Here is a 24,688-nt window from a genome sequence, read left to right on the forward strand (position 1 = left end):
TAAATTGGTTTTAAAAAAATACAGAGGCTTCTTTCAAACAGCAGAAAAGGCCTTTATTAGTCTTATCTTTATAAATCTTAGATTCCCCATTTCAGTGACCACAGAACCATAAAAGGCGAAGCGGCCTAAAGGAATATTGTCAGGAACTGAGGAGAGAGTGTTGTATTTTTAAAAGCAACCCATGTGGACTTAATTTCTTTCCTATTGATTTCTGTAAGAGAAATGTCAAGGCAATCCTGAGCACCTTTGAAAATCCCACCCTTAGGTTTTATAGTAAAATATGTTTGCAGTTCTACTAAAGACAGGGGCTACGTCTACATTGGCCCCTTTTCCGGAAGGGGCATGGTAATTTTTGAAATCGCAATAGGGAAATGCGCGGGGGATTTAAATATCCCCCGCGGCATTTAAATAAAAATGTCCGCCGCTTTTTTCCGGCTTTTAGAAAAGCCGGAAAAGAGCGTCTACACTGGCCCCGATCCTCCGGAAAAAGCGCCCTTTTCCGGAGGATCTTATTCCTACTTTGAATAAGGTACTACTTTGAAGTAGGAATAAGATCCTCCGGAAAAGGGCGCTTTTTCCAGAGGATCGGGGCCAGTGTAGACGCTCTTTTCCGGCTTTTCTAAAAGCCGGAAAAAAGCAGCGGACATTTTTATTTAAATGCCGCGGGGGATATTTAAATCCCCCATGCATTTCCCTATTGCGATTTCAAAAATTACCATGCCCCTTCCGGAAAAGGGGCCAATGTAGACATAGCCAGGTTGTGTGTGATTCTGTACTATCATGAATGTGCTACTCAAAGTCCTAGTTTACACCCAAAGTTATGTAGACATGGCTACAGTGCTCAGGGGCATGAAAAAAAAATCATATGCTATACTACCATAGCTATGTCAGCCTAACATGAGTATAGGCATAGCTAGGTCAATGGAAGTCATTTGGAAGGATGAATTACATACAATGACAAAAAAAATCCTTCTATAGATATAGAAAGTTTCTACATAGTGCTACAGAGGCATATCTGTATCAATGCAACTATGTAGCCCCCACAGTGTAGACATGATTGCATCCAATTCTTCCATCCTTATATTAGCAGTATTTAACATGAGTAGTGACACAATGGTGGCATTCAGTTCAAGAGTGCTACTTAAGTCAACTCAAAAACTGAGCCTCTTACAAATAATTATATAAAGTGCCTACTACAAAAAGCTTGTCCTCTAAGACTGGGATTTTCAAAAGACTCATAAGGGAGTTAGGTGCTTGATTCCTACAGAAATGTGTTAGGTGTTATAGAGTTTAGCCATCCAACTCTTGTTGAATTTCAAATAAGAATTAAGCACCTGCCTGCTTCCCTTTGGCTTCTTTGAAAATCCCAGCCTAAAGGCAGCATGAAATTTAGCTTATACAATTTTCCACATGTCCCCTTCCCTTAACATAAAGCCCACTTAAGTAGTTTGCACCTCTTGTAAGAGAGAAGGGAAAAAAGCACTTAGCTCTTAACATAAAATAAACGTGAATGAAAACAGCATGATGCAGGAGTAGAATATTGAAAACAGCTTAAATCTCAAGTCATATTGCTTTATTTCACGCATTGTCCCCAGTCAGCTAGGCTCATCAAAAACAAGCATGTAAATAAATCAATGGCATAGTGAAGCTATGTGACAAATCAAATCCACATGCCTGTTATGTATATATACTCCGTCTATAGCAGTGGTGGGCAACCTGCAGCCTGAGGGCCACATGCAGCCCATTAGGGTTCTGCGTGTGACCTGTGAGACATTTTGTTCACTGTTGCCCACATGCAGGGTTGCCAGATTCCACTGGTTTCTGCCTGTTTTTTCCTAAGAGTATTACTAAAGGGGAGTACAAAGCGAGGATACATGAAACGAGGTGCATGCTGATTGCACACAACATTGACTGTAAGAGTTGTTCATCCCATCAAAGCCTGCTACAGTTCAATCAGCACACCCCGCAAATTCTAGGTACGGAAGCTTAGTTAGCAAAACTACCCTATCCCAGGAGACCAACTTGGTTACAACAATCTTGTGGTCCACTGAGATGAAGGAGGACACTCATGCGGCCCACTCACTAGCCTAGGTTGCCCATCAGTGGTCTATAGCAGGATGTTAAATTTCAATTAACTGACTCAGAGTCCCCCACTGGCCCAAGGCTCCATGCAACATTTCCACTTTGAAATGTGCAAGAGCCCCAGCAGGAACTCTTGTACATTTCAAAGTTGGAACACTGTCACTGCGCCCTTGCCCCCTCCCACAGAGCTGGAGCTGAAGGGGGGAAACCAGCTTTTAAGATGGCTCCCCCCATCATTCCCTCCCATTCCCCTCCCCCTTTGCTGCCTCTTTCTGACATTTACTACATTTAAATGAAGAGTCACAAAGTGGGGAGGTCCCGGACCCGGCGCAAGCTGGGACTGACCCAGGCTTGCCCAGTCTGGGACTTACACCCACTGCCTGCAGGTCTGGCTCCTACTACATTTAAACTGCAGAGCCACAGTGGGGGTAGTTCCTGGACCCAGTGTGAGCCGGGACTGAGCGCCTTTCCTTTTTGACTAATCGAGTAGTCAATACAAATTGTATCAACACGATGAACCAATTACCTGCCTCTTAACATCCTTAGTCCAGATGGGAAGCCACTTCAGTGCCCTTTATTCCACAATCAACTATTTCATTTCCTTCCCCAAGCTGACTATTGCTCGTCTAGATTATGATTACAGGCATCACTCTTCAGTCTCTGTTCTACAGCTGCCACCCTAGAGTCACCAGGGCCTTGGTTCTGCAGGCACTAATCCATATGCTGTAGGCCCTGGAGTATATCCTCTGGACTGTACGTAAATGGCCTTGGCACTGCAATTGGGCTGATATAAGGGACCTTTTAAGTACCATGCTCTAGATGAGCGGTAGGCGACCTAGAGCTTGGGGGCTGAACCTGACATTTTTTGTTTTTTTTGGGGGGGGGGGTCTTCTCACTTTTATATGGTCCTCACCTGATTTTTTTCTCTGGGTCAGCAGCCCCCACCCAAAAACGGTTCCCCACCCTTGCTCTAGAGATGCTCCAGTTCAGTGTTTCTCAACCTTTTTTATAAAGTACCCCTTTTTCAAACCAAAAAAAGTAGAAGTACCCCCAGGACCTACGGTTTTCAGACATGCAATGGTAGAAAACAAAATTGTAACACATTTGTTTAAACAACTTAATCGCAGCTAGGCAAGCGATGAAATTAGTGGCTGTAAAAAAGTACAAAAATAACAAAGCGCTTGTAAAACTTACAACAACAATTCAGTTTTCTCCAAGTTTCAGTTGTGCTGACGTACCCCCCAGACTTCCCTCGAGTACCCCAAAGGGTACTGGTACCTCGGTTGAGAAACACTGCTCTAGGTGCCCCACACAGCGGGCGTGCCTAGGCTTTACGGGGCAAGCCCCACATCCCCGGGATCTCCGCGCTCCAGCGCATCCCTCTGCGGGGCACCAGCCGCAGGCTCCCCCGTCCCACTCACCGTCCTGGGCGGCGCTGCAGGCCGCTGAAGCGGAGCACTCGCCGGCCCCGACGGTTCCCGGGCGTGAGTGGCCGCGGCCCGCTGTGCGCGCAGGCAGCAGAGGCTCCCTCTCGGCGCCGGCTCCCTCCGCCATGGACAGCGGCGGCTGCGCCCAGACCTCCCCGGCAGCAGTTGTCAGGCGCGGCCAGCCGGCCCATAGGGAAAAGCAGGAAGGGAAGCAGCGCGCACTCCGCAGGGGCTGGCCGGGGTGCTCCGCCCGCTCCACGTCACCCGGCAGAGGATCCGCCTCATCCCGGCTCAGTCCGGCTGCCTCTAGCGGGACTGCAAGGCAGCGCCGCGACCGGCAGGCGCTGGAAAGGGCAGGCACCGCAGGGGTAGTCAGGGCTCCAGTGGGAGAGGGGCTGATGCTCCCAGGGATCCTGGATGCAGAAGGGTGTGTAGGTGCGGGATCTGCCAGGGGCTGGCGGGGGGCGTAGCCGGGGAACTGGGGCATGTCCTGCAGCCCCTCTTTCCTGACAGTGCTGCCCCATGCTCGCTCCTTCAGCTGGTAGGTTCATCTGTCCACAGGCGAGAGTCCCACAGTATCTCCTGCTGCCTTGGTTCACACTGAGCAGAACTATGAATCTCTTAAAGGGCTGGCGCCTAGTTGCTAACACATTATCCTTACTACCACTATTGTCTGGAAAGCACAACAGGCACAGTACTGGCACAGTTGCGAGGCAGAAAACCGGAATCCAATCTTTAAAAAATGTCAACTGAACAGTACAAATCAATTTCCGGTTGTGATCCTGGAGTAGTTCTGGTTTCTCCAAAGTGCTCTATAGCTAGTCGGCATAGCACTTCATTTGCAGTAAGCATGGACCAGATCCTCAAAGGTAGACAGACACCATTGGGAAATGAGGTGCCTAAATACATTTGAGGACGGGGGCAGAAGTGAAAACCTTTGGCTAATATTCAATACATAGCATTAAAATAACTTATTTAGAGTAGCATCCAATGAAAGGCGAGGTGGCACTAGTAGTCCTACTATACAGGGAGCGACCACAGATGGAATTAAGAGCCTCATTTATGAACTGTCATATCATTCATAACATTTTTTCCAGATGACTGAGCACAGAATTGGGAGTTGAAAGGCCCTGTCTCTGCCACCTATTCAACAGAAACCCTTGGCCAAGTCATCTCACGTCCTGTCTCACTTTTTACTATCTACAGTGAAGATCTGACTATGCATCCACTTCTCAAGAGTATTCTGAAAATTAGTGGCAGTTGGTTATGTGCCGTGCTTTGAACATGTAAAGGACTATAGAGATTATTATCTGTATTACAATATCACCCAAAAATCCCAATTACAGTATATAATTACAGTAAATAGGATGACAGTCCCTACCCTGGAGATTTATGCTCATTATTATAAAATGTTTTGCAGTAAGTGATCTAATCACCTGCCACATTGGTTTTCTTGGAAACAGATAATTTATGGAAGGAATGTAGTCAACTCGAAATTTCACTTTTCATCAAACCTTTTCTTTGTTTTAAGTGATGCAAGTATTTTCCACCAGGCTGTATGATTCAGAATAATTAAACCTTCCATTCTCACCATCTAATTCACTGATTGCATTCGGGATATTACATTTCGATTAATCAGCTAGTTGAGTAGTTGATGGAATTTTCATCGACTACTCGATTAGTCGATAAAGGGGGTGGGCTGCTCACTATCACAGCTGCACCTCTGCCTTTTAAATGTAGTAAGAGCAGCTTGCAGCTCTTAATATATTTAAAAGGCTGAGGCACAGTGGGAAGCCTGGGGTGAGCAGGGATTCAAGCAGTCTCTGCTCGCACCAGGTCCCAACTGCTGTGCTTTTGCCTTTTAAATGTAGCAAGAGCCCCATGCTACATTTCAAAGGCAGAGACACAGCAGTTGTGACCCAGCACGAGCAGGGACTGCTTCAGTTCCTGCTGGCCCTGGGTTTCCCGCTGCATCTCTGCCTTCCCTCCTCCACCCCGCCCAGAGACAGTGCTGGGGGGAACCAGCTTTTAAGCCGGCTCCCCCCAGCACCTGCTCCTGCTCCCCATTGCTGCTTCTGATACAGAAGCATCAAGGTTGGGGGGAAAGCGACTAGTTGAGTAGTGACTCGACTACCCAATAAGCTTATGCTTATCGGGTAGTCGACTGGTTGCTTGCATTCCTAGATTGCATTAGATGTCCCTTCTCTTGTATGCCTTTAAAGTTATAGTTGACTATAGGATTACACAGTTTTTATTATTGTAATTCTTTACTATGCTGTTTCAGCTACAAGCGCAGCTTGGAAAGGGTGAAATATTGTGTGAACTATAGTAAAATTATCAATGGGCAATATCTCCAGTGTAATGAATTAACAGTGTGCCTCAGCTGAACAAGGTTCTGTATATCTAGAGGCTGACTCATCATAGTCTTTAATTTGTAGAAATGTAGGTAATTGTATAATATAAACAAATTAACAGACCCGGAAAGACCTGATTTTACATAAACAAAATACAGTATTTAGGAGTATTCTTATAGCTATATGAGAATGTTGGGGGGAAATTACTACATACATCCATTCTGGCTATGATATTTTTTAGAATGTAATATTAGTATAAATCTGTGTAGTCAGTTGATGGTCAGTTGATTTTAAAACCTGCCCATTTTTCTAAATGGACTTGACCTAACCTCTTCAGTGATGGAGAGAAGAAGAAAAGTTTTTTTCACAAAGCCTCTAGTAGGTGGTATTTAACCTTTTGTCACTTTTTTCATATTCAGATGTCTATTATGGTAATCCAAGATGACAGAAGCATCATCTAGAGCAGTGGTTTTTTGGAGGGGCAGGAACCACTTGAAAATTGCTGAGGGTCTTGGCAGACCACTTAATGATCTTTCCAAATGTTTGTACCATTCGCTAATTATTGTAAAGAGCTTTGGATAAAAGTGCCATATGTAAAAAACTTGTCTGGGCAAGTGATTCATTAAGTTTTACCAGTAGTTTGGGGAGAGCTGCCTCTTCCCCTCCACAGCAGCTACCAAACTGGGGCTGGGGAAGAAGAGGGTCTCTCCCTCACCACAGCAGCCACTGAACTGAACTGGGAATGAGAGGGGTCTCTTCCTCTCTCCCCAGCTGTGGCAGCTACCAAGCGGGGCTGGGAAGTGGAGGTGTCTCTCCACTGCCACAGCTCTGAGACTGAGAAGTAGGGCTGTCTCTACCTACTAGTCATAGCCCTGGACCTGGGGAATGTTGCCTCTTTCTCTGGCTGTTGCAGCCCTACATGTCCCAAATCCCCCCACACCTTCTTTTCATCCCACTACCCTTTCCCATCTAGACCTTATTCCCCCTTTTCCCCCCAGGTCACTATCTTTTCCAGGGTACAGGCACCTAATTAAGGGAGCCATGCATGTACAGCTACACTGATTAGATGGGCACCCCTTCATTCTCTCACGTGCAGCTGTTCAGACACACACCTTAGAACTATCTGTGGATCACCTGACTGGAGCTCGCAGACCACAGTTTGAGAACCTCTGATCTAGAATAATGCTTTTCTGACAGATGTAGAGGAAATTATTGTATACTTTTCATGATTCGATATCTTCAGACAGCATAATTTGAATTTGGCTGATAAGATATTAATTATTCCAGTGTTGTAGTAATAGAATCATAGAATACTAGAACTGTAAGGAACCTCGAGAGGTCATCAAATCCAGTCCCCTGCATTCATGGCACTATCTATACCATCCCTGACAGGTATTTGTCTAAGCTGATCTTAAACATCTCCAATGATGGAGATTCCACAACCTCCCTAGGAGATTGATTTATTCTAGTGCTTAACCACCCTGACAGTTAGGAAGTTTTCCCTAATGTCCAACCCAAATCTCCCTTATTGCAATCTAAGCCCATTGCTTCTTATCCTATCATCAGAGGTTAAGGAGAATAATTTTTGACCCTTCTCCTTGTAACAACCTTTTAGATACTTGAATACTATTATAATTACCCTACTCAATCTTCTCTTTTCCCAGTTTTTCAATCATCCCTCATCTTCCTTCTAGATCTTTAATAATTTCTGTTGCTCTTCTCTGGACCTTGTCAAACTACCTAAGCAAAGGTTCATTGTAATTGACATTGGCAACTGCACATTCTTGTGATTTGGAATTTCCATTCTGCTTCATAAACAAGATTTCAGTGTATCAAATTAAGCGAAGCAGTATATAATTTATAGAACCATAGAATACTAAAACTGAAAGTGATCTTGAGAGGTCATCAAGTCTAGGCCTCTACCCTCACAGCAGGACCATGCAATCCCTGATAGATGTTTGCCTAACCTGCTCTTAAATATTTCCAATTATAGAGATTCCACAACCTCCCTAAGCAATTTATTCCATTGCTTAATCATCCTGACAGTCCAATCTATACCTCCCTTGCTGCAATTTAAGCCCATTGCTTTTTGTCCACCAGACAGTATTTGGTCCTGTCCATGAGGGCAGGGACTGGACTTGATGACCTCTCGAGGTCCCTTCCAGTCCCAGTATTCTATGATTCTATAATCAGAGGTCAAGGAGAACAATATTGCTCTCCCTCCCCCTTGTAGTACCCTTTTAGGTTCTTGAAAACTGGTATAATGTCCCCTCTCAGTCTTCTCTTCTCCAAACAAAACAAGCCCAAGTCTTTCAGTCTTCCCTCATAGGTCATTGTGACGGGGCGCCCTCGCCCTGCACCTTAGCTAGGGTCAGGCACGCTCTGTTTGGCCATAGAGGTGGGGAGGCCCGGCCGTGTGCGGGTTGCTTGCACATCGCGCAGCCGTCGCCCGGCCCTGAGGTCATGCTGGCCGACATCAGGGGCGGGCTGGAGGCGGCATGGCGTCCTGGGCAGCGGGTGCCATGGCAACCCCGGCGGCGGGGGCGGAGCAGGGGAACGCGGGCACAATGGCCCCTACCCATGATAGGTGGGGCGGGAAGTGTGAGGCGTTCAAAGTGCCATCTCCCGGATGAGCAGGGGGAAGGGAGGAGAGGAAGAGGACGTGAACCGGGAGGTAGAAGCCAGGCAGTGGTAAAGCCAGGAAGGGGGGACCAGGATCGACCCCCAGAGTGGGAGCGTATCGTCAGGGAAGCCGATGGCCCCGGCGAGTAATCGCCCTCCCGCAGCCCTGTCTACCAAAGAGAAGGTGAGCTCTGGAGTTGGGGTGGTTCCGGAGGCGAAAGGAAGTAGCCCAGGGCGGAACCCTGAGCGGTTGGCAGGCTGACGAGTTTCGGCGGAATGCCCCGCCAGCTGGACCGGATCTCCTAGGATCCGAGTCCTTAGGGCCCTGGGCTGGGGCCCGTGAGCAAGGATGGGCCCGGGCCCCCCTTTCTCCTCCCCCATTGCAACGGGGAGTGTGGAGCTGACACAGCCAATCGGGAGGATTAACTGGCGATGCGGAGCATGGTTACGTGGGGCGGCTGTAACGCTAGAGACCTTACCCTCCCCCCAACCGAGGACATGGACATAGTGGACCGTGGGCGCGGTCACGGTCACAGTCATGTTTTCTAGACCTTTCATCATTTTTGTTGCTCATCTCTGGACCTTCTCCAATTTCTCCACCTCTTTTTCTGAAATGTGGCATTCACAACTGGATACAATACTCCGTTTGAAGGCTAATCAGCACTGAATAGAGCAAGAGAATTACTTCTCATGTCTTGCTCACAACACTTCTGTTAATGCACACCAGAATGATGTTTGTTTTTTTGAAACAGTGTCACAGTTGCCTCATATTTAGCTTGTGGTCCACTATAATCCCTAGATCCCTTTGAGCAATACTCCTTCCTAGACAGTCATTTCCCTTTTTGTACGCATGAAACTGATTATTCCTCCCTAAGTGGAGTACTTTGCATTTGTCCTTATTGAACTTCATCCTATTTACCTCAGATCATTTCTCCAGTTTGTCCAGATCATTTTGAATTATGACCCTATCCTCCAAAGCACTTGCAACACCTTCCAGCTTGGTATCATCCTCAGACTTTATAAACATACTGTCTATGCCTTTATTTAAATCGTTGATGAAGATACTGAACAAAACCAGTCCCAAAATAGACCCCTGAGGAACCCCACTGGTTATGCCTTTCCAGCATGACTGTGAACCATTGGTAACTACTCTCTGGGAACTGTTATCCAACCACTTATGTAACCACCTTATAGTAGCCATGACTGGGTTGTATTTTCCTAGTGTACAAATACTTTGCTAAAGTCTAAGTATACTACATCTACCACTTTCCCCTTGTCCACAAGGCTTGTTATCTTATCAAAGAAAATTATCAAGTTGATTTGACATGATTTGATCATTACAAATCCATGCTGACTGTTAATTATCACCTTATTATCATCCAGATGTTTGCAAATGGATTCCTTCATTATTTGCTCCATTATCTTTCCTGGCACCGAAGTTAAGCTGATTCGTCTGTAGTTTCCTGGGTTGTCCTTATTTCCCTTTTTATAAATAGGCGTTATATTGGCCCTTTTCCAGGCTTCTGAAATCTCTCCCATTTTCCATGACTTTTCAAAGATGATATTTAAGATAGTCTCTTACCATACTTGCTATTTGGAATAATTTGCTCTTGTGTCCTTATAATTATCACTTTGAAAAACTGCCAACTCTCTTCAATTATTTTTTCTCTTAGATTTGCTTCTCAAGAGCATTTTGGATCAGCTGTGCCCAGCTGTGTTACTTTCCCAACAAATGTCTGCATAATTGAAGTCCCCCATTACCACCACGTCCTGTGCCTTGGATAATTTTGTTAGTTGTTAAAAAAAAGCCACAACCACCTCTCCTTCCTGGTTAGGTGGCCTGCAGTAGACGTCTACCATGACATCACCCTTATTTTTTACCCCATTTATCCTTATCCAGCAACTCTCAGTAAGTCTGTCTCCTATGTTCAACTCAGCCTCAGTCCAAGTGTATAAATTCTTGTATATAAGGCAACGTATCCTTTTTCCCCTGTTTGTCTTTCCTGAGCTATCTGTACCCATCTATACCAATATTCCAGTCATGTGTATTATCCCTCCAAGTCTCTTTGATGTCAACTATGTCATAGTTGTGTTTATTTACTAGAAGTTCAAGTTCTTCCTGCTTATTCCCCCTCCTTCTTACATTTGTATACAGACAACAGAGAGTGAGTTGATTTTAACATCCCCCTTCCCCATTTGGTTTGTCTCTCTTTTATCCCTACAATTACATGCCACGTTCCTCCCAATTTTTGACCCGTCTCCCAGGTCTTCATGTTTATGATTTATCTGTGGGCTTTGGTCACCTGCCCCCATTGAACCTTGTTTAAAACCCACCTCACTAATTTAGCCAGTCTCTATCCAAATTGTCAAGTGGCACCACGATGGCTATTCCCAACTAAATTTAATAGTCAGTGCTTTTTTGAGAAATCATTGTTTCCCTGATTTTATTTTTTAAACTTTAAGTTACTGTCTTGTGAAAAAAATAACTTTCCAAAACCAGCTGAAATTTGCGTAATAATCATTTAGGCCAATTTCTTTTTGAGATTGAGCAATAAATTACATGATGTATTACTGAATAACAGTTCAATGATAGGGCATGTTGGGAAACAAAGATGTCTTCTATTGTACCAGTCAAGAATCACTAACCTTTCTGAAATATATTATCCATCTCAAGGAAAGCTAGGCCTCAACCAAATCCTGGTGTGTGCTCAGGATCTGAACTCATATGTCAGATTTTCATATCACCTGTTTTTATAATGGGATAGCCAAAATCTTTGACCTGGACACAGTCCCAAACTCAGAAATTAAAGTAGATTTTATGCCTCAACTTTCCACCTAATGTGCTGGTTTCCAACATATGCTGTTGGAAACATTATTCAGGTTCATAATCTCATTAACACCAATAAGTAACCATACCTCTGTTACAAGCATTCTATTAAGTTTATTCAGTGTACCCAGCCTAAAAAATGATCACTTATGAAGAGATGTTATTTTCATAGGATGCTAGAGAGAGGACTTCTTATGAGTAAATATGCAGGAAAGATAAAACTGTAGACAGAACTTAATTTGTCTCAACACTCAGTTATACACAACGGCTGGTAGTCCAGGATCAACACAATCCCCAGTTCCTTTAGCTAAGGAGAGGGCAATAAGTGGCCCACAGGCTGGATCTGGTGGGCCACCAGATGCTTTATTTACCTGAGCATCTGCAGGCATAGCTGTTGGCAACTCCTGTTGGCCATGGTTTGCCATTCTCGACCAATGAGAGCTGCGAGAAGCAACACAGACGGCGCCACTGCTTTCCCATGAAACCCATTCGCCAGGAACAGCAAACCGCAGGCCAACAGGAGCTGTGAATAAAGTGTCTGGCAGCTCCTCAGAGGCAAAGCTTGGCAGACTGCCTCCGACTCGCAGGCTGCTTATTACCCACTCCTGTCTTAGCTACCGCCTTCTCAACAGTTGATTGACAGAGAATGAGATTGTGACAGCTGAGGTGAGTTGCCATCTCTCCCCCTTTTCTTTCTTTTTTGTCTGCCACAATCAGCTCAGACCAAGTCCAGGCAAACCAGAACCCGAATTTCACTTTTAGAAATGACACGGTGTTAACCTGCTATTTATTTAAAAATCAAAATGTTTTACCTTAAGAGATACTTACTAGAATTTTGACAGGTGTGATCCCGTTCTGTTTAATTTGACATTTCAACAGGGGAATGGGTTAGTACAGAGAAACACATTAGCTCTCTTTGATTATGGGGAAGAAGTGGCTTTCATTAAGTTTTCTATTGACTTCCAAGGGAGCACCTGTTTCTTAAAAACTGCATTGACATTCTCTTTGATGAGTTACTGAGAGTGATCATGATTAACTGCTAACAGCTGACCACAGATATTTCCTTTGCAAGAAAGGGGGAAATGGTGGTATGACTGTGGGCTAACTGTTGGTAAATGCTGACATGAGGGTGTCTGCTGTAAGGGCAATGGTACAGCTGATTGGTTCAACCAGCATCCGCCAGTGGTGAGGTAGTCATTTGCAGTGTGTTAGTGCCACAATGGAAACACAAGAACAGTCTGAGATTCATCTTAAGTGTTCAAATGCTCAACCATATAGGAGTAGCAGCAAGAAGTCTGCCTGCCAATATTGTTATGTGATTCTGACACTCGTTTTCTCTCTTTAATTAGAAACACACTAAAAATACTTGCAGTCAACAACCATTCATTGTTCCTTTTCTCCTATGACTGTCAAGAGAGGAAGGAAGCAGTAGCTTAGGCAAATGAATGAAAAAGGAGAAGAGCTCTCATTTATAACTGAGGTTCCAGGGCCATACAGAAATGAAAATCCACAGCTAGATTAGAACTTTTCAAATTCTGCTGCATGTGGCTCACGGAGCATCACAGGAGTATCAGTTGTTGTGCCTGGCTGCACAGGCAACTGCATCCAAGCAAGGTTTCTCACCTACAAGGAGCGTACGTAGCAGAAGTGCCTCCTGACTCTGAATGAGGAACTCAGCTTTGGACTCCAAACAGTACTTTATGGGACCCTTACTAAGGGGCTTGTCAGCCTCCCCTACTACTGCCCCTATGAATGGCCCCACTCTCTTTCAGGATGCAGAAAGCAGGGAAACTGCCGTGTCCATTAACCACCTGGCCTGCAGTGGATTTTATCAGCAGAAACTGAAGCATGAATTAGGCTAGAATTTTCTGCTATAACATTGTGATGCTCAGAATGGGACAGACGCTCCAATAAAGGGCACCATTTGTGACTTCAGTGAATGTAAGTAAGAAGTGGCTAAAGATTAAGGCAATAGGTGAAAAAGTAACTCTCACCTTCATTCCCTTTGTATTTGTCCAATTTAAGGCACATTTATGTGATAGTGAAGTTCAGTGACGGATAGGTAAGTCAGCTTTACTGAATGCTGTGGGGAAGCTGGTTTTCTAACCCTCTCTCATGTGCTTTCTCTGTTTCCAAGGGTGTGTCTAAACTACATGGCTCCATCGATGGAGCCATGTAGATTAAGCTGATTGGCAGAGGGAAATGAAGCCATGGCAGAGCACAGCAGCCATTTAAATTTAAATGAAGCCGCGGTTATTTAAATCACGGCTTCATTTCCCTCTGCCGATCAGCCTAATCTACATGGCTCCATCAACGGAGCCATGTAGTTTAGACACATCCCAAGTGTTTTACAGGGTAGCAAGCGAAGTTACAAAAACCTAAACTCCTATCTCAAATTTAGCCACATAAGGTTGATTTTTCTAAACAATATGTCCATACTCCCAAGCCTGTCTTGTCGACCTTAAGGGCCGATGAAGTGGATATCAGGAACTTCTGATTTCATGGGGAGTAATGCTATTCCCAACCTTGCTGGGTCAAGTTTATGGTAGTGCTAGTGAAAGTCAAGGTTCTTGGCCTCCGGGAGGCATCCTACAGTGTCCCGCTCTGGTCTGAACTTGCACCTCTACTGCTCTCCAGGTGAACAGGAAAAGCCCCAGGAAAGTGTTAATTTAATATCCTGTGTGGCCAGTGTTGCGTGCACACCTCAGAGCGGGCAGCACACAGGGCCATGACTTCCAACACTTCCATGACTTCCAATTCTTCAAGTGCCATGAGCTTCAGTTCCCCAGAGTGTATAGAAGCACTAGCTTGGAGAGTTCAGGACATCTTGGACCTCATTGAGGCAGGAGGAAAGGAATTCAATCTATCCAAGCGCCAAACCAGCAAAAGGAACACAGACATTTACATGAAGATCGCGAACTACCTGGTGGCCAAAGGATACTTCAAGGATGCTGAGCAATGCAGAGTCAAAATAATGGAGCTGACGCAGATGTATCACAAGACAAAGGAGGCAAATGGACGGTCTGGTGCAGCACACAAATAAGCCAGTTCTGTGAGCAGCTAAATGCGATTTTAGGGAGTGACCCAACCAGCTTCCCTAGCCTGACTGTGGAGTCTGGTCAAGATAATACTAGCATCAGCGTGGAGGACAGCGAGGTGGCAAGAGGGGCAGGAGGAGAATGGCCACCTGGCGACAGGTGGGAGCCCAGATCTTTTTATCACGTTGGATCCAGGCCCCTTCTCCCTGGACGTCTCCCTGCCAAACACTGACCCCGCGGAGTGCAGGCTGGGAAAGTAGCACTTTCCCCAGAAGTTGCGTGTACTGGACACAGAGGGAAGTGCTCTGCCCTGTCCCCTCACCCTCACCCCACTTGACAAGCTCTTTCAAGCTAGAAAAGTAGCACTCTCCCAGGAAGGCTCATGTGCCAGACACCACCCTGCCCCACTGGCATGACCAGACCCCATCCCCCTCTCCCGCTCGCAGGATCAGGCCCCTGACCATATCAGCCTCAGCATGAGTCCAGAGGTTCCTTTGAACTCAGCTGTGTACCCGCTGAACAGTGGCCCCTTCAAAGCAAAACTTTGGCCTTGCACAGAACACATCTCCATTGTCTTTATGGAGATCTTTGCTGTATGTTAGCAGATTAGGGTTAGATTTAACACAATGTAGCTCCTATAATGTGTGCCTTTGTAACTTCGTTACACCAGGGACAGTAGCCAGCTCCCTGTGTACTCCCCTGGCTCCACCAGCTGTCCGCCTGGCGTAGATCCACAGGAGAAAATGGTCAAGGGAAAATATGTTCAAGAAGCCAATAGACCGGCTGAATATGCTTCCGGAGGAGATGCAGGCTGAGCGTCAGGACAGAGTTGCAGAACCACAGGAGAGGACAGTGTGCAGGGAACTGCGGACCAAGCAACAGGAAAGTATCTTTGCCTCCCTGATTACAGTAATGGAGCATCTGGCTGCATGCCTGGAAACACCACCCCATTAGAACCTCGTTCACCCCCTGCAAAATAACTTTATCTCCTCCCCAGTTCCATAGCCTCCATCCCCAGGCTCTTCAGAGGTACCAGGACATTGGTGGTAGGGGAGCCTCACAGGCAGCCTTAACCTCCAAGATCTTGGAAGGCCAAAAGCTGTCGTTCATGCCTTTGAGTCCACCCCTCCCCTTCAAGTTCCCACCATTGACTTCTTTTATTTTCCTGCTATATCCTCTAAGTAAAAAAGCATGACTGATGAACAATAGTCTCTTTATTGCTTATACTTCAGGGGTAGGGTGGGAGATTATAGGCAAACACAGTGGCACCTCATTGAAAGCAACGTACATGAGTCTCAAAACTGGCCATTCATAAAACTTTCTTTCAAAGCCTCTCTGATTTTCACTGCTCCGTGCTGTGCTCATATCGCCCTGGTGTCTGGTTACTCAAAATCTCTGGCTAAGCGCTCTGCCTCAGTTCCCCACCTTGTTAGATAAATTCCCCTTTGATCTCGCAAAGATTATACAGCACACAGCAGGCTGACACTACAAAGAGAAGGTTGCATTTGCTAAGGTTCAACCTAGTCAGGAGACTCCTAAACCTTCCCTTTAAATGCCCAAAATCATATTCAACCACCATTCTCATGTTCAGCCTATAGTTGAACCCTCAATAGCAGAATGGTATTGATGGCTTTGGCTACTGGTATAATAACAGCCTCGATTGTAGATTTCCCCACTCTGAACTGATTCCCAAATGTCTGGTAGCTGGCTGGTGTTGCAAGCTTTCACGGGGCAATTGCCACTAAGGATGTTAAATATCAATTAATTTACTACTTGAGTAGTCGATGGAATTTCCATTGACTAGTCAATAGGCACTTCCGCATTCCTCCTTTGAAACATATCAGAGTCCCCAGTATAAGGCTCTTGTGCATTTCAAAGTGGCAGCACGCACATGGAGCCTAGGGTCAGCTGGGGACTAAGAGTCCCCCACTGACCCCAGGCTCCATGTGGCACTGCCACTTTGAATTGCCATGTGGAGCTGGGGTCAGGGCTCCGTGTGTCATTTCTGCAGAACCTGGTGTCATCTGGGACTCCCCAGCTGATCCTGGGCTCCGCGCAATATTTCAAAATGGCAGCGCTACACAGAGCCTGGGATTAGCTGGGGACTCCTCTGCTGACTCCAGGTTCCACAGAAATGCTGCATGGAGCCCGGGGTCAGCTAGGGAGTCCCCAGCTGATGCCAGGCTCCATGCAGTGCTGCTATGTTGAAACCCCGCAGCAGCGTTTCAAAGGGGCAGCACCACACAGTTGATCCTGGGCTTTGTGCAGCGCTGTCGCTTTGAAGTACCCCGTCTCACCCTCACCCTTTGCTGAGGGGAAGCGACTAGTCGACTTGACTATCCAATAAGTATTTGCTTATCGGATAGTTGACTAGTTTTAACATCCTTAATTGTCACACACTTCTCCAGTCAGAGCAGGTCTCATTCCAATATTCTTGCACTTCAGGGTGGAGAGAAAGCCATTTGCAAAGTTCCAAGGAAGTAGCCTTGCACATTCAGAAGTTTTGCAGCCACTCCTGATCACCTCATAGGTGCATCACAATGCAATCCTACCAGTCTCACAGTACCAGAACTGGTGTTTCACCATGTCCATAGGATTGACTGGTGGCCACATTTGCATCAGCACAAGGGCTTGCATGTACAGCAAGTCCAGGAGATCTTGAGATTCGTCCTCTTCCTGGTGGAGTGACACGCTCTCAAAATACTGCACCATTAGGCACAACAAGGCCGACGTCAACATCACAATGGTTTGACGCAAAATGTGATCCATGCTTGCGCTGCTATGGCCTCTGCGTGGGTAACCAGGGCCAAAAAAGGTACTAAAAGACTTTCCCATTGATCTCAAGCAAGGGGGGAGGGCCTAGATGAGTGCATTATGGGATGAGAGCATTATACTGATGACATGAACCCATAACCATCCAGTGCACAATTATGGACCCAGCATGCATTAGGAGCATAACCCAGGATGCAAAGCGGCGTAGGCACTGTGGGATAGCTACCCACAGTGCATCGCTCTCAAAGTCAATGGCTGATTCCCTAATGGAGATGTGCTACTTCAGAGTGCAGGCAGTCCCCGGGTTACATGGATCTGACTTACATCGGATCCCTACTTACAAATGGGGTGAGGCAACCCCGCACTGCTTCCCCCCAGCAGACCAGGGAGATGCGAAGCTAGCGCCCCATCCAGCAGACCAGGGAGATGCGGAGCGGCTTTTCTCAGCAGACACCTCAGCTTGAGAATAAAGGACTGAGGGAAGTGAGGTGTGGGAGAATAAAACTGAGCTCTGGAGAAATGTTTGGCTAGAGTTTCCCCTACAATATGTACCAGTTCCGACTTACATACAAATTCAACTTAAGAACAAACCTACAGTCCCTATCTTGTACGTAACCCGGGGACTGCCTGTACACTGAATTCTTCCCTGCAGTGAGAACACAGACCTTTGACTTTGCAAAATCGGGTGGCCAGACATCACCCATGATAGATTTGGCCTTATCTTGTAGTATAGATGTGGCCATAGTGACAAAACAGGCAAGAAAAGCAGCCACATTTGCCTACTCGTTTTCTGATGGCAGTGCATGCTCAGCCTTGGATAGTAGCACCAGGTTAAGTGGGAACAGAAATGTAGGCCACAACACCATGCTTATCTTCATATTTTTTTGGAAAATGCCAGGCACTGAGGAATATTTAAAATGTGAATCATACCACTTTTCTTTATAAATCTTCAAGAAGGAAAAAATAACACAAACCTAATTGTATTTGCAGCTCCCCTTTAAATAATGCTTTGCAGATAAGAGTAGAAAACCTTGTATCCGAGGATCTCAAAGTGCATTTGGCATTATATTAACTAGGCATTATCCCTATTTTAGGAATGAAGAAACAAACTCATAGAGGTTAAAGTGAATTTCAAAGGTTATACAGTAAGTAGATGGCAGAGTCAGAAACAGACCTTAGAAGTGCTGACCAGAGACACATTAGAAACTATTCATGTATGTAAAATTTGGCCCACGCTCAAATACTTTGTTGAATTAGGATCTTAGGTTCCAATCACTAAACCAGACGAGTTAGTTAATTCTGAGTAAATAAAAATGTTACAAATAAAGCCAATTAGTATTATAAAATGTGAATTTATTACATAATAAAATGAAAAAAATTATTTTCACAGAAGCATGTGCCCAGAGACTATAAAGATTTCTGCCTTCAGTTCAACATGTTAGATAAATATCACATGCTGACTATTCATTAGACCCCGTCAAATTTTTTATATGTCCACACACATTTTCCCATACAAGCACTGAGCTTGGTTTCTATTACTGGAGGGATCATAACACTTTTTATTTCAGTGCATTCAGACAATTTACAGGTATGTATGAAAATATTAATGAATCATGAATCATCCAAAAATTAAAACCTAAAAGTCCAATCTTTATTTTTACATGTTAAAAATTTCAGCCAAGACCACGTAAAGTATGTGACAAACTTCACACCTTGAATATAACAAATAATGAATAGCTGAAACAAATCATTCAAAATCATGAAATGATTTAAACTTATTTGTCCAAACAAATGTGGGTTTGATTAATTACAAATTTAACTGATAACAAAAAGATAAACCAGTTCTGTTCAGACACTGAAATGTTCTGATTTCCAGAATATACTCTATCCTTGAATGTTATGTTTATAGATTCAGTACCCACTTTTAAGTCAGTAGTATAAAAGCAGAGAGTAGTCAGTCCGCATCTTCAAGTACAGGCTTCCTTCTTTCATTACTTTCTAGATTGGAAACCTGAAAATAAACAACGTACAGGAATAAAAACAAATTTTCATTCAATTTCTTCTATTAATTTTAGAATTGTACCAAGAGTTGGTGTAGTGAACAATGAACAAAGGAACAACAAGCCAGAGGCCAGATTCTCAGCTATGCCCAGTCCCTGATTCTTGGGGATGGTTCTACGTCAGCCCATTCTCCAATCACCTCACAACTGCTCAAGGCCTGAAGGGCCATTTTGGCAGTCAAGTAGCAGAACAGTGCAGAAGAGCTCTGGCCATATATTCTTCTTCCCAAGCCAGGAGCCACAGAAGATGACATCAGAGGTGCATCACATCGGAATTTTCTCTCATTGGTAGATATACCAAGTAGGCATGTTAGATATTGGGTAACTGAATAGTTGTGTAACCACATGAATTCTTACACCATCTTATCTCTGGGTTCTGTGCTACAAACACGGGAACACAACAGTCAACATGTGGCTTTTCTCTGGACAATGGTTCTCTTGGGAATTACAACTACATGGTCTGTGAGCATAGAGTTTCCAGGCCAAAGGAAACTGTTAGTGTGCTCGCTTCCCAAAATAGGCTAACTTTGCCTTGCACTATTTACAAGAGACTCTTATTTCCCAGTCTCGTGAAAAACTTTCTGAAAGTTACCAGCACAGGCTGCTGCTGTAACTTATTAGATAAGAAGAAGCAAAAGATTTTTTAACTAGCGCCTCCCCTCCACTTTTCTCACAGATTGCAATGGCAAATTCCTGCAGGCTCAAGTAGTATTACAGGGAAACATATGCTATTACAAGGAAGCATATGCCAATACACTAGGTCATTATGAGTCCACATGATACTCACTGTGCCCATAAATATTTACAGGCACAAAGAGAGAGGCCAGATTTTTACAGTCTGACCCTACAAAAATATCCAATCCTGCTCCCTCTGAAGCCAAAAGGAGTTGGTCTTTAATGGGAGAACGCCCAAAATTATGAGTTGTAGGGCGGGGCTAAAAAAGGAATGGCGCACATGGTACCTTTTATTCTAAGTTTCCAGGGAGTCGGATTCTATTAACAGCATGCCTGACATTTCATAGAGGTGGGAATTAATATTTTATTGCATATGTAAACACATTCTTAAAAGCAACTGAAATGTAAAATCTCTGGCAGTGAAAACTCAGACATGTTAAAATTCTTCAGCCAAGCATTTTTATCGTAAAACAAAACGTACTGAAATAACGTTCAGGTTGTGACTGAAGCCCACAAAAAGCTAAGCAAACCAGTTACAGCAGTCACTTGATCCACTACACATCTCACAGTGGCTGGTCTAAGAACAGTTGCTGCATCCAAGCCATGGTTGTCCTTAGGGTGCTTGGGGCAATCACCTCCCCCCGCCCCCCGTTCCCTTGGCGTGGGGCCCAGGGCAATCCTCCCACTGCAGGCCCCGGCCCGCCTCACTCCTCTCCTCCTCCCTCCCCCTAGCAACGCAAGCCAGAGGATTACTGGGGAGACCTGGCCCGGGACAGCAGCAGAGGCCCATTCTCCAGCACTCCGGGAAACCTGCTCTGCTCCACACTGCTATGCTGCACAGTAAAGCCAAGCACAGCAGGCTGGAAGAAGGTGCCAGAGTGGGGTGGAACAGACTCCTGCTGCTGCAGTGAGTACAGAGTGGCCCAACCTTTGCTGTTGTCCTACACCAGGCCCCTTGGGACCTGTCCACAGGATGGTGGAGGTGGCTGCAACGCCCCCCACAAATCGTCCCATGGACTGGACAGCTCTGATCCAGGCATACAAGGACAAATTAATACTCAGTGAAACTCCACTGAGAAGTCCAAAGAGGAGATTACTGTAAAGGCAGATGGACAGACGCCTTCACTATGAATTTCCTAGCTCTTACTTATTTTGTCACCGTATTTTATGTCCTAATCCTGCAATCAGGTCCATGTATATACATCCCTGTTTACTATGTGCTTGCTTGTTGGCTTAAGTGGCGCTCTGAATGAGCATTCAGTCCATGAGCATCAGTGATCCCCAAACTTTTTAAGGTCATACCCCACTTATCCCCAGGGCTGAGGGTCACGGGTTGGTTGCCGTGGCAACACATGCACAGAGGTAAAAGGGCTGAACCTGGGACCAGGACCATAGCTGGGGCCAGGCACCAAGGGTGGAGCCAGCTTTGGAACCCCAGCTGGACCTTGACTGGGGGCTGGGGCTGGGCTGGAGCAGAGCTGGGTGCAGAGTAGGGCTGGGTGGCACTCCCCGTATTTCTGACTCAGACCTCACCACACTCCCCCAAACATTCCTCTGTGCCCCTGTTAAAGTAACGTTAAAGAATTGTTACAGATCATAGGAAACTTGTCTGTGTAGACATACTGGAACTGGATTTGGCCTATCACAAATCATTTAAAATAAACCTACAGCAGAACTCAACCAAGCTTACCTGTTTATCTATAGACCTGAACTGCCAGGACCAGGTAGTGTTGTAAAGGAAAGGTCTTAGGTCAAATCGGTTGTCTTCAGGACTGTAGTTTTCAGCATGATAGGCAGGTGTGAGGGTGGTCATTTTATGTCTGTTAATAGAGTACATCCTGAAAAAATGCTTAACCTTGGATGCCACCTGGTGTACAAAACACATAGTTTCAAGTCAACTGAAATTTCTCAGAACTGAAATACAACTGTAGATGAGCAAGTTACTCTGCAGAGAGCTAATTCACAAATCCAAATTTATATGCATTAGTTACCACTACTAATGTGTCTTACCAAAAAGGAAGCTGGCCATAATGACTAACTAAACATAGACAGCTGGGTTTGCAATGACTAGGAGACCCTCACGATGACTAGCATGCCTGGTGCATAACTTGCGGGTCTATTGCGACATCTAGATAGGCTTATGTATAGTTCTGTGGAGGAACCAGTGGTTGTGGTACATACATATACCAATGACACAGAGAAGTGACATAGGGAAGTGACATAGGGAAAGTCAGGAGAGAGGTCTTGGAGGCCAAATTTAGGCTACTAGGTAAAAGATTGAAGGCCAGGACCTTCATGGTAGCATTCTCTGAAATGATTCCAGTTACATGCACAGGACAAGTTAGATAGGCAGAATTGCTGGGTCTCAATGCACGGGTGAGACGATAGGGTATAGGGAGGAGGGGTTTGAATTTATTAAGAACTGTTAAACTTTGGGGGGAAAGGGGAGCTTATACAGGAAGGATGGGCTCCCCCTAAACCGAAATGTAACCAGATTTTGGCAATTAACATTAAAAAGCTTGAAGAGCAGTTTTTAAACTAAGGGCTGGGGGGAAGCTGACAGGTGCGGAGGAGCATGGAAGATCTCTTAATGCAGATTCTCTATGTCCTAGTAAAGAGGAGAGGGTGGAATATAGTAAAATACAGATGGGATCTGAACAGAAACAGTCAAATGAAAAAGAGTCTCATTCACATCACATAATGGCAGACAACTAAAATATGACAAGTTTTTAAAAGTGTTTATATACCAATAATACATAATAAGATGGATGAACTAGAGTGCCTCGTATTACCTGAGGATATTTCTATAACAGCCATCACAGAAACGTGATGGAATGAGGATAATCAATGAAAGAGTAATACAGAGTAAAAAATATAGTGAAAGGACAAAACAAGTCATTCTGATTGGGGAGTGGCACAATATGTGAAAGAAAGTGTAGAATCAAATGAAATACAAATCTTAAATGCACCAAACCATGCCATAGGATCTCTATGGATAGTAACTCCATTCTCCAATAAGAATATAGCAATAGGAATATATTACTGACCACTTGACGATAGTGACTGTGAAATGCTCAGAGAGATTAGAGAGGCTATTAACATAAAAAAAACCAATAATAATGAGAGATTTCAACTGTCCATTGACTGGATACAGATCACCTCAGGATGGGATGCAGAGATAGTTTCTTGACACCTTCAGTGACTACTGCAACTAGGACTGGAACCCATCAGAAAAGAGACAATTCTTGATTTAGTCCCAAGTGGAGAACAGGATAGTCAAGGTGAATATAGCTGGATCGCTTGGTAATAATGACCACAATATAATTAAATTTAACATCCCTGTGGCAGGAAAATACCACCGCAGCCCAACATTGTAATATTTAACTTGAGAAAGGAGAACCATACAAAAATGAGGAAGTCAGTTAAACAGAAATTAAAAGATATATTGCCAAAAGTGACATCTCTGCAAGCTTTATAGAAACTTTTTAAAGATTCTATAACAGAGGCTCAACCAAAAACATAATAAAAGAACCAAAAAATGCCACTATGTCTAAACAACAAAGTAAAAGAGGCAGTGAGACACAAAAAGGCATTCTTTAAAAAGGGAAAGTTAAACCTAACCCTAGTGAAGAAAATAAAATGGAGCATAAACTATGGCAAATGAAGTGTAAAAATACACAAATATTCAATTACTGGGGCAACAAGGATGATTAAGGGGCTGGAGCACATGACTTACTAGGAGAGGCTGAGGAATTTGGACTTATTTCATGTACAGAAGAGTGGGGGGAGGGAGGGGATTTGATAGCAGCTTTTAACTACCTGAAGGGGGGGGTGTTTCTAAAGAGAATGGAAAGAGGCTGTTCTCAATAGTGACGGATGACCAAATGAGGAGCAATGGTTTCAAGTTGCAGTGGGGGAGGTCTAGGTTAGTTATTAGGAAAAACTACTTTAGTATGGGAGTAATAAAACAGTGGAATGTGTTACCCAAGAAGGTGCTGGAATCTCCATCCCTAGAGGTTTTTAAGTTCCAGATTGATAAAGCCCTGGTTGGGATGAGTTAGTTGGGGTTGGTCCAGCTTTGGGCAGTGAGTTGGACTTGATGACCTCCTGAGGTCTTTTCCAACCCTATGATTCTATGATTCTGTAAAGGGAAATTATGTCTAACTAATCTACTAGAATTCTCTGAAGGGGGTCAAACATGTCGACAAATGAAATCCAGTGGTTACAGTGTACTTAGATTTCCAGAAAGCCTTTGACAAGGTCCCTAATCAAAGGCTCTTAAAGTAAGCTGTCATGGGATAAGAGGGAAGATCATCTTATGGATTGGTAACTGGTTAAAAGATAGGAAATAAAGGATAGGAACAAATGGTCAGTTTTCATGATGGAGAGATGTAAACAACGGGTGCACCCCAGGGGGCTCTTCTGAGACCAGTCCTAGTCAACATTCATAAATGATCAGGAAAAAAAGGGTTCACAGGGAGATGGGAAAATCTGCAGAGGATGCAAAACTATTCAAGATAACTAAGTTCAAAGCAGACTGCAAAGAGCTACAAAAGGGCTCTCAAAACTAGGCAACTAGACAACAAACTGGCCAATGAATTTGAATGTTGACAAATGCAAAGTAATGCATATTGGAAAACATAATCCCAACTACACATATAATCATGTAGTCTAAAGTAGTGGTTGCCGTTCAAGAAGGAGATCTTGGAGTCACTGTGGATAGTTCTCTGAAAACATGCACTCAATGGCAGTGGCAATTTTGACTGCAGTGGCAGTCAAAAAACTAGCAAAATGTTGTGGATCATAAAGAACTGGATTGGTACAAGACAGA

The 24,688-nt window shown here is 44.6% G+C and overlaps 2 protein-coding genes across 8 annotated transcripts in view; both read right to left on the reverse strand.

The window, feature by feature from the left end:
• TPCN2 (two pore segment channel 2) overlaps positions 1 to 3,807 on the reverse strand; it is a 50,838-nt gene extending 47,031 nt beyond the window's left edge. Inside the window, exon 1 of one of the 2 annotated variants that reach the window (XM_075927710.1) lies at positions 3,504 to 3,807. In XM_075927710.1, coding sequence (XP_075783825.1) covers positions 3,504 to 3,636 — 133 coding nt within the window. In that variant the 5' untranslated portion in view covers positions 3,637 to 3,807. The remainder of the gene's footprint in view (positions 1 to 3,503) is intronic. The other variant, XM_075927709.1, reaches the window with a different exon arrangement.
• A 14,647-nt stretch (positions 3,808 to 18,454) lies between these two features.
• Positions 18,455 to 24,688, reverse strand: part of NADSYN1 (NAD synthetase 1) — a 30,849-nt gene continuing 24,615 nt past the window's right edge. For 5 of the 6 annotated variants that reach the window (XM_025184917.2, XM_025184912.2, XM_075927712.1 and 2 more), the window contains 2 exons: positions 21,548 to 21,724; positions 18,455 to 19,133 (listed from right to left, as the gene is read on the reverse strand). In XM_025184917.2, the coding sequence (XP_025040702.2) occupies positions 19,077 to 19,133; positions 21,548 to 21,724 (234 nt within the window). In that variant the 3' untranslated portion in view covers positions 18,455 to 19,076. Of the gene's footprint in view, positions 19,134 to 21,545; positions 21,725 to 24,688 lie in introns of those variants that run through there. The other variant, XM_025184922.2, reaches the window with a different exon arrangement.

The sequence above is a fragment of the Pelodiscus sinensis genome, chromosome 4 (genome assembly GCF_049634645.1).
Source record: "Pelodiscus sinensis isolate JC-2024 chromosome 4, ASM4963464v1, whole genome shotgun sequence".
Taxonomy (NCBI): Eukaryota; Metazoa; Chordata; order Testudines; family Trionychidae; genus Pelodiscus; species Pelodiscus sinensis.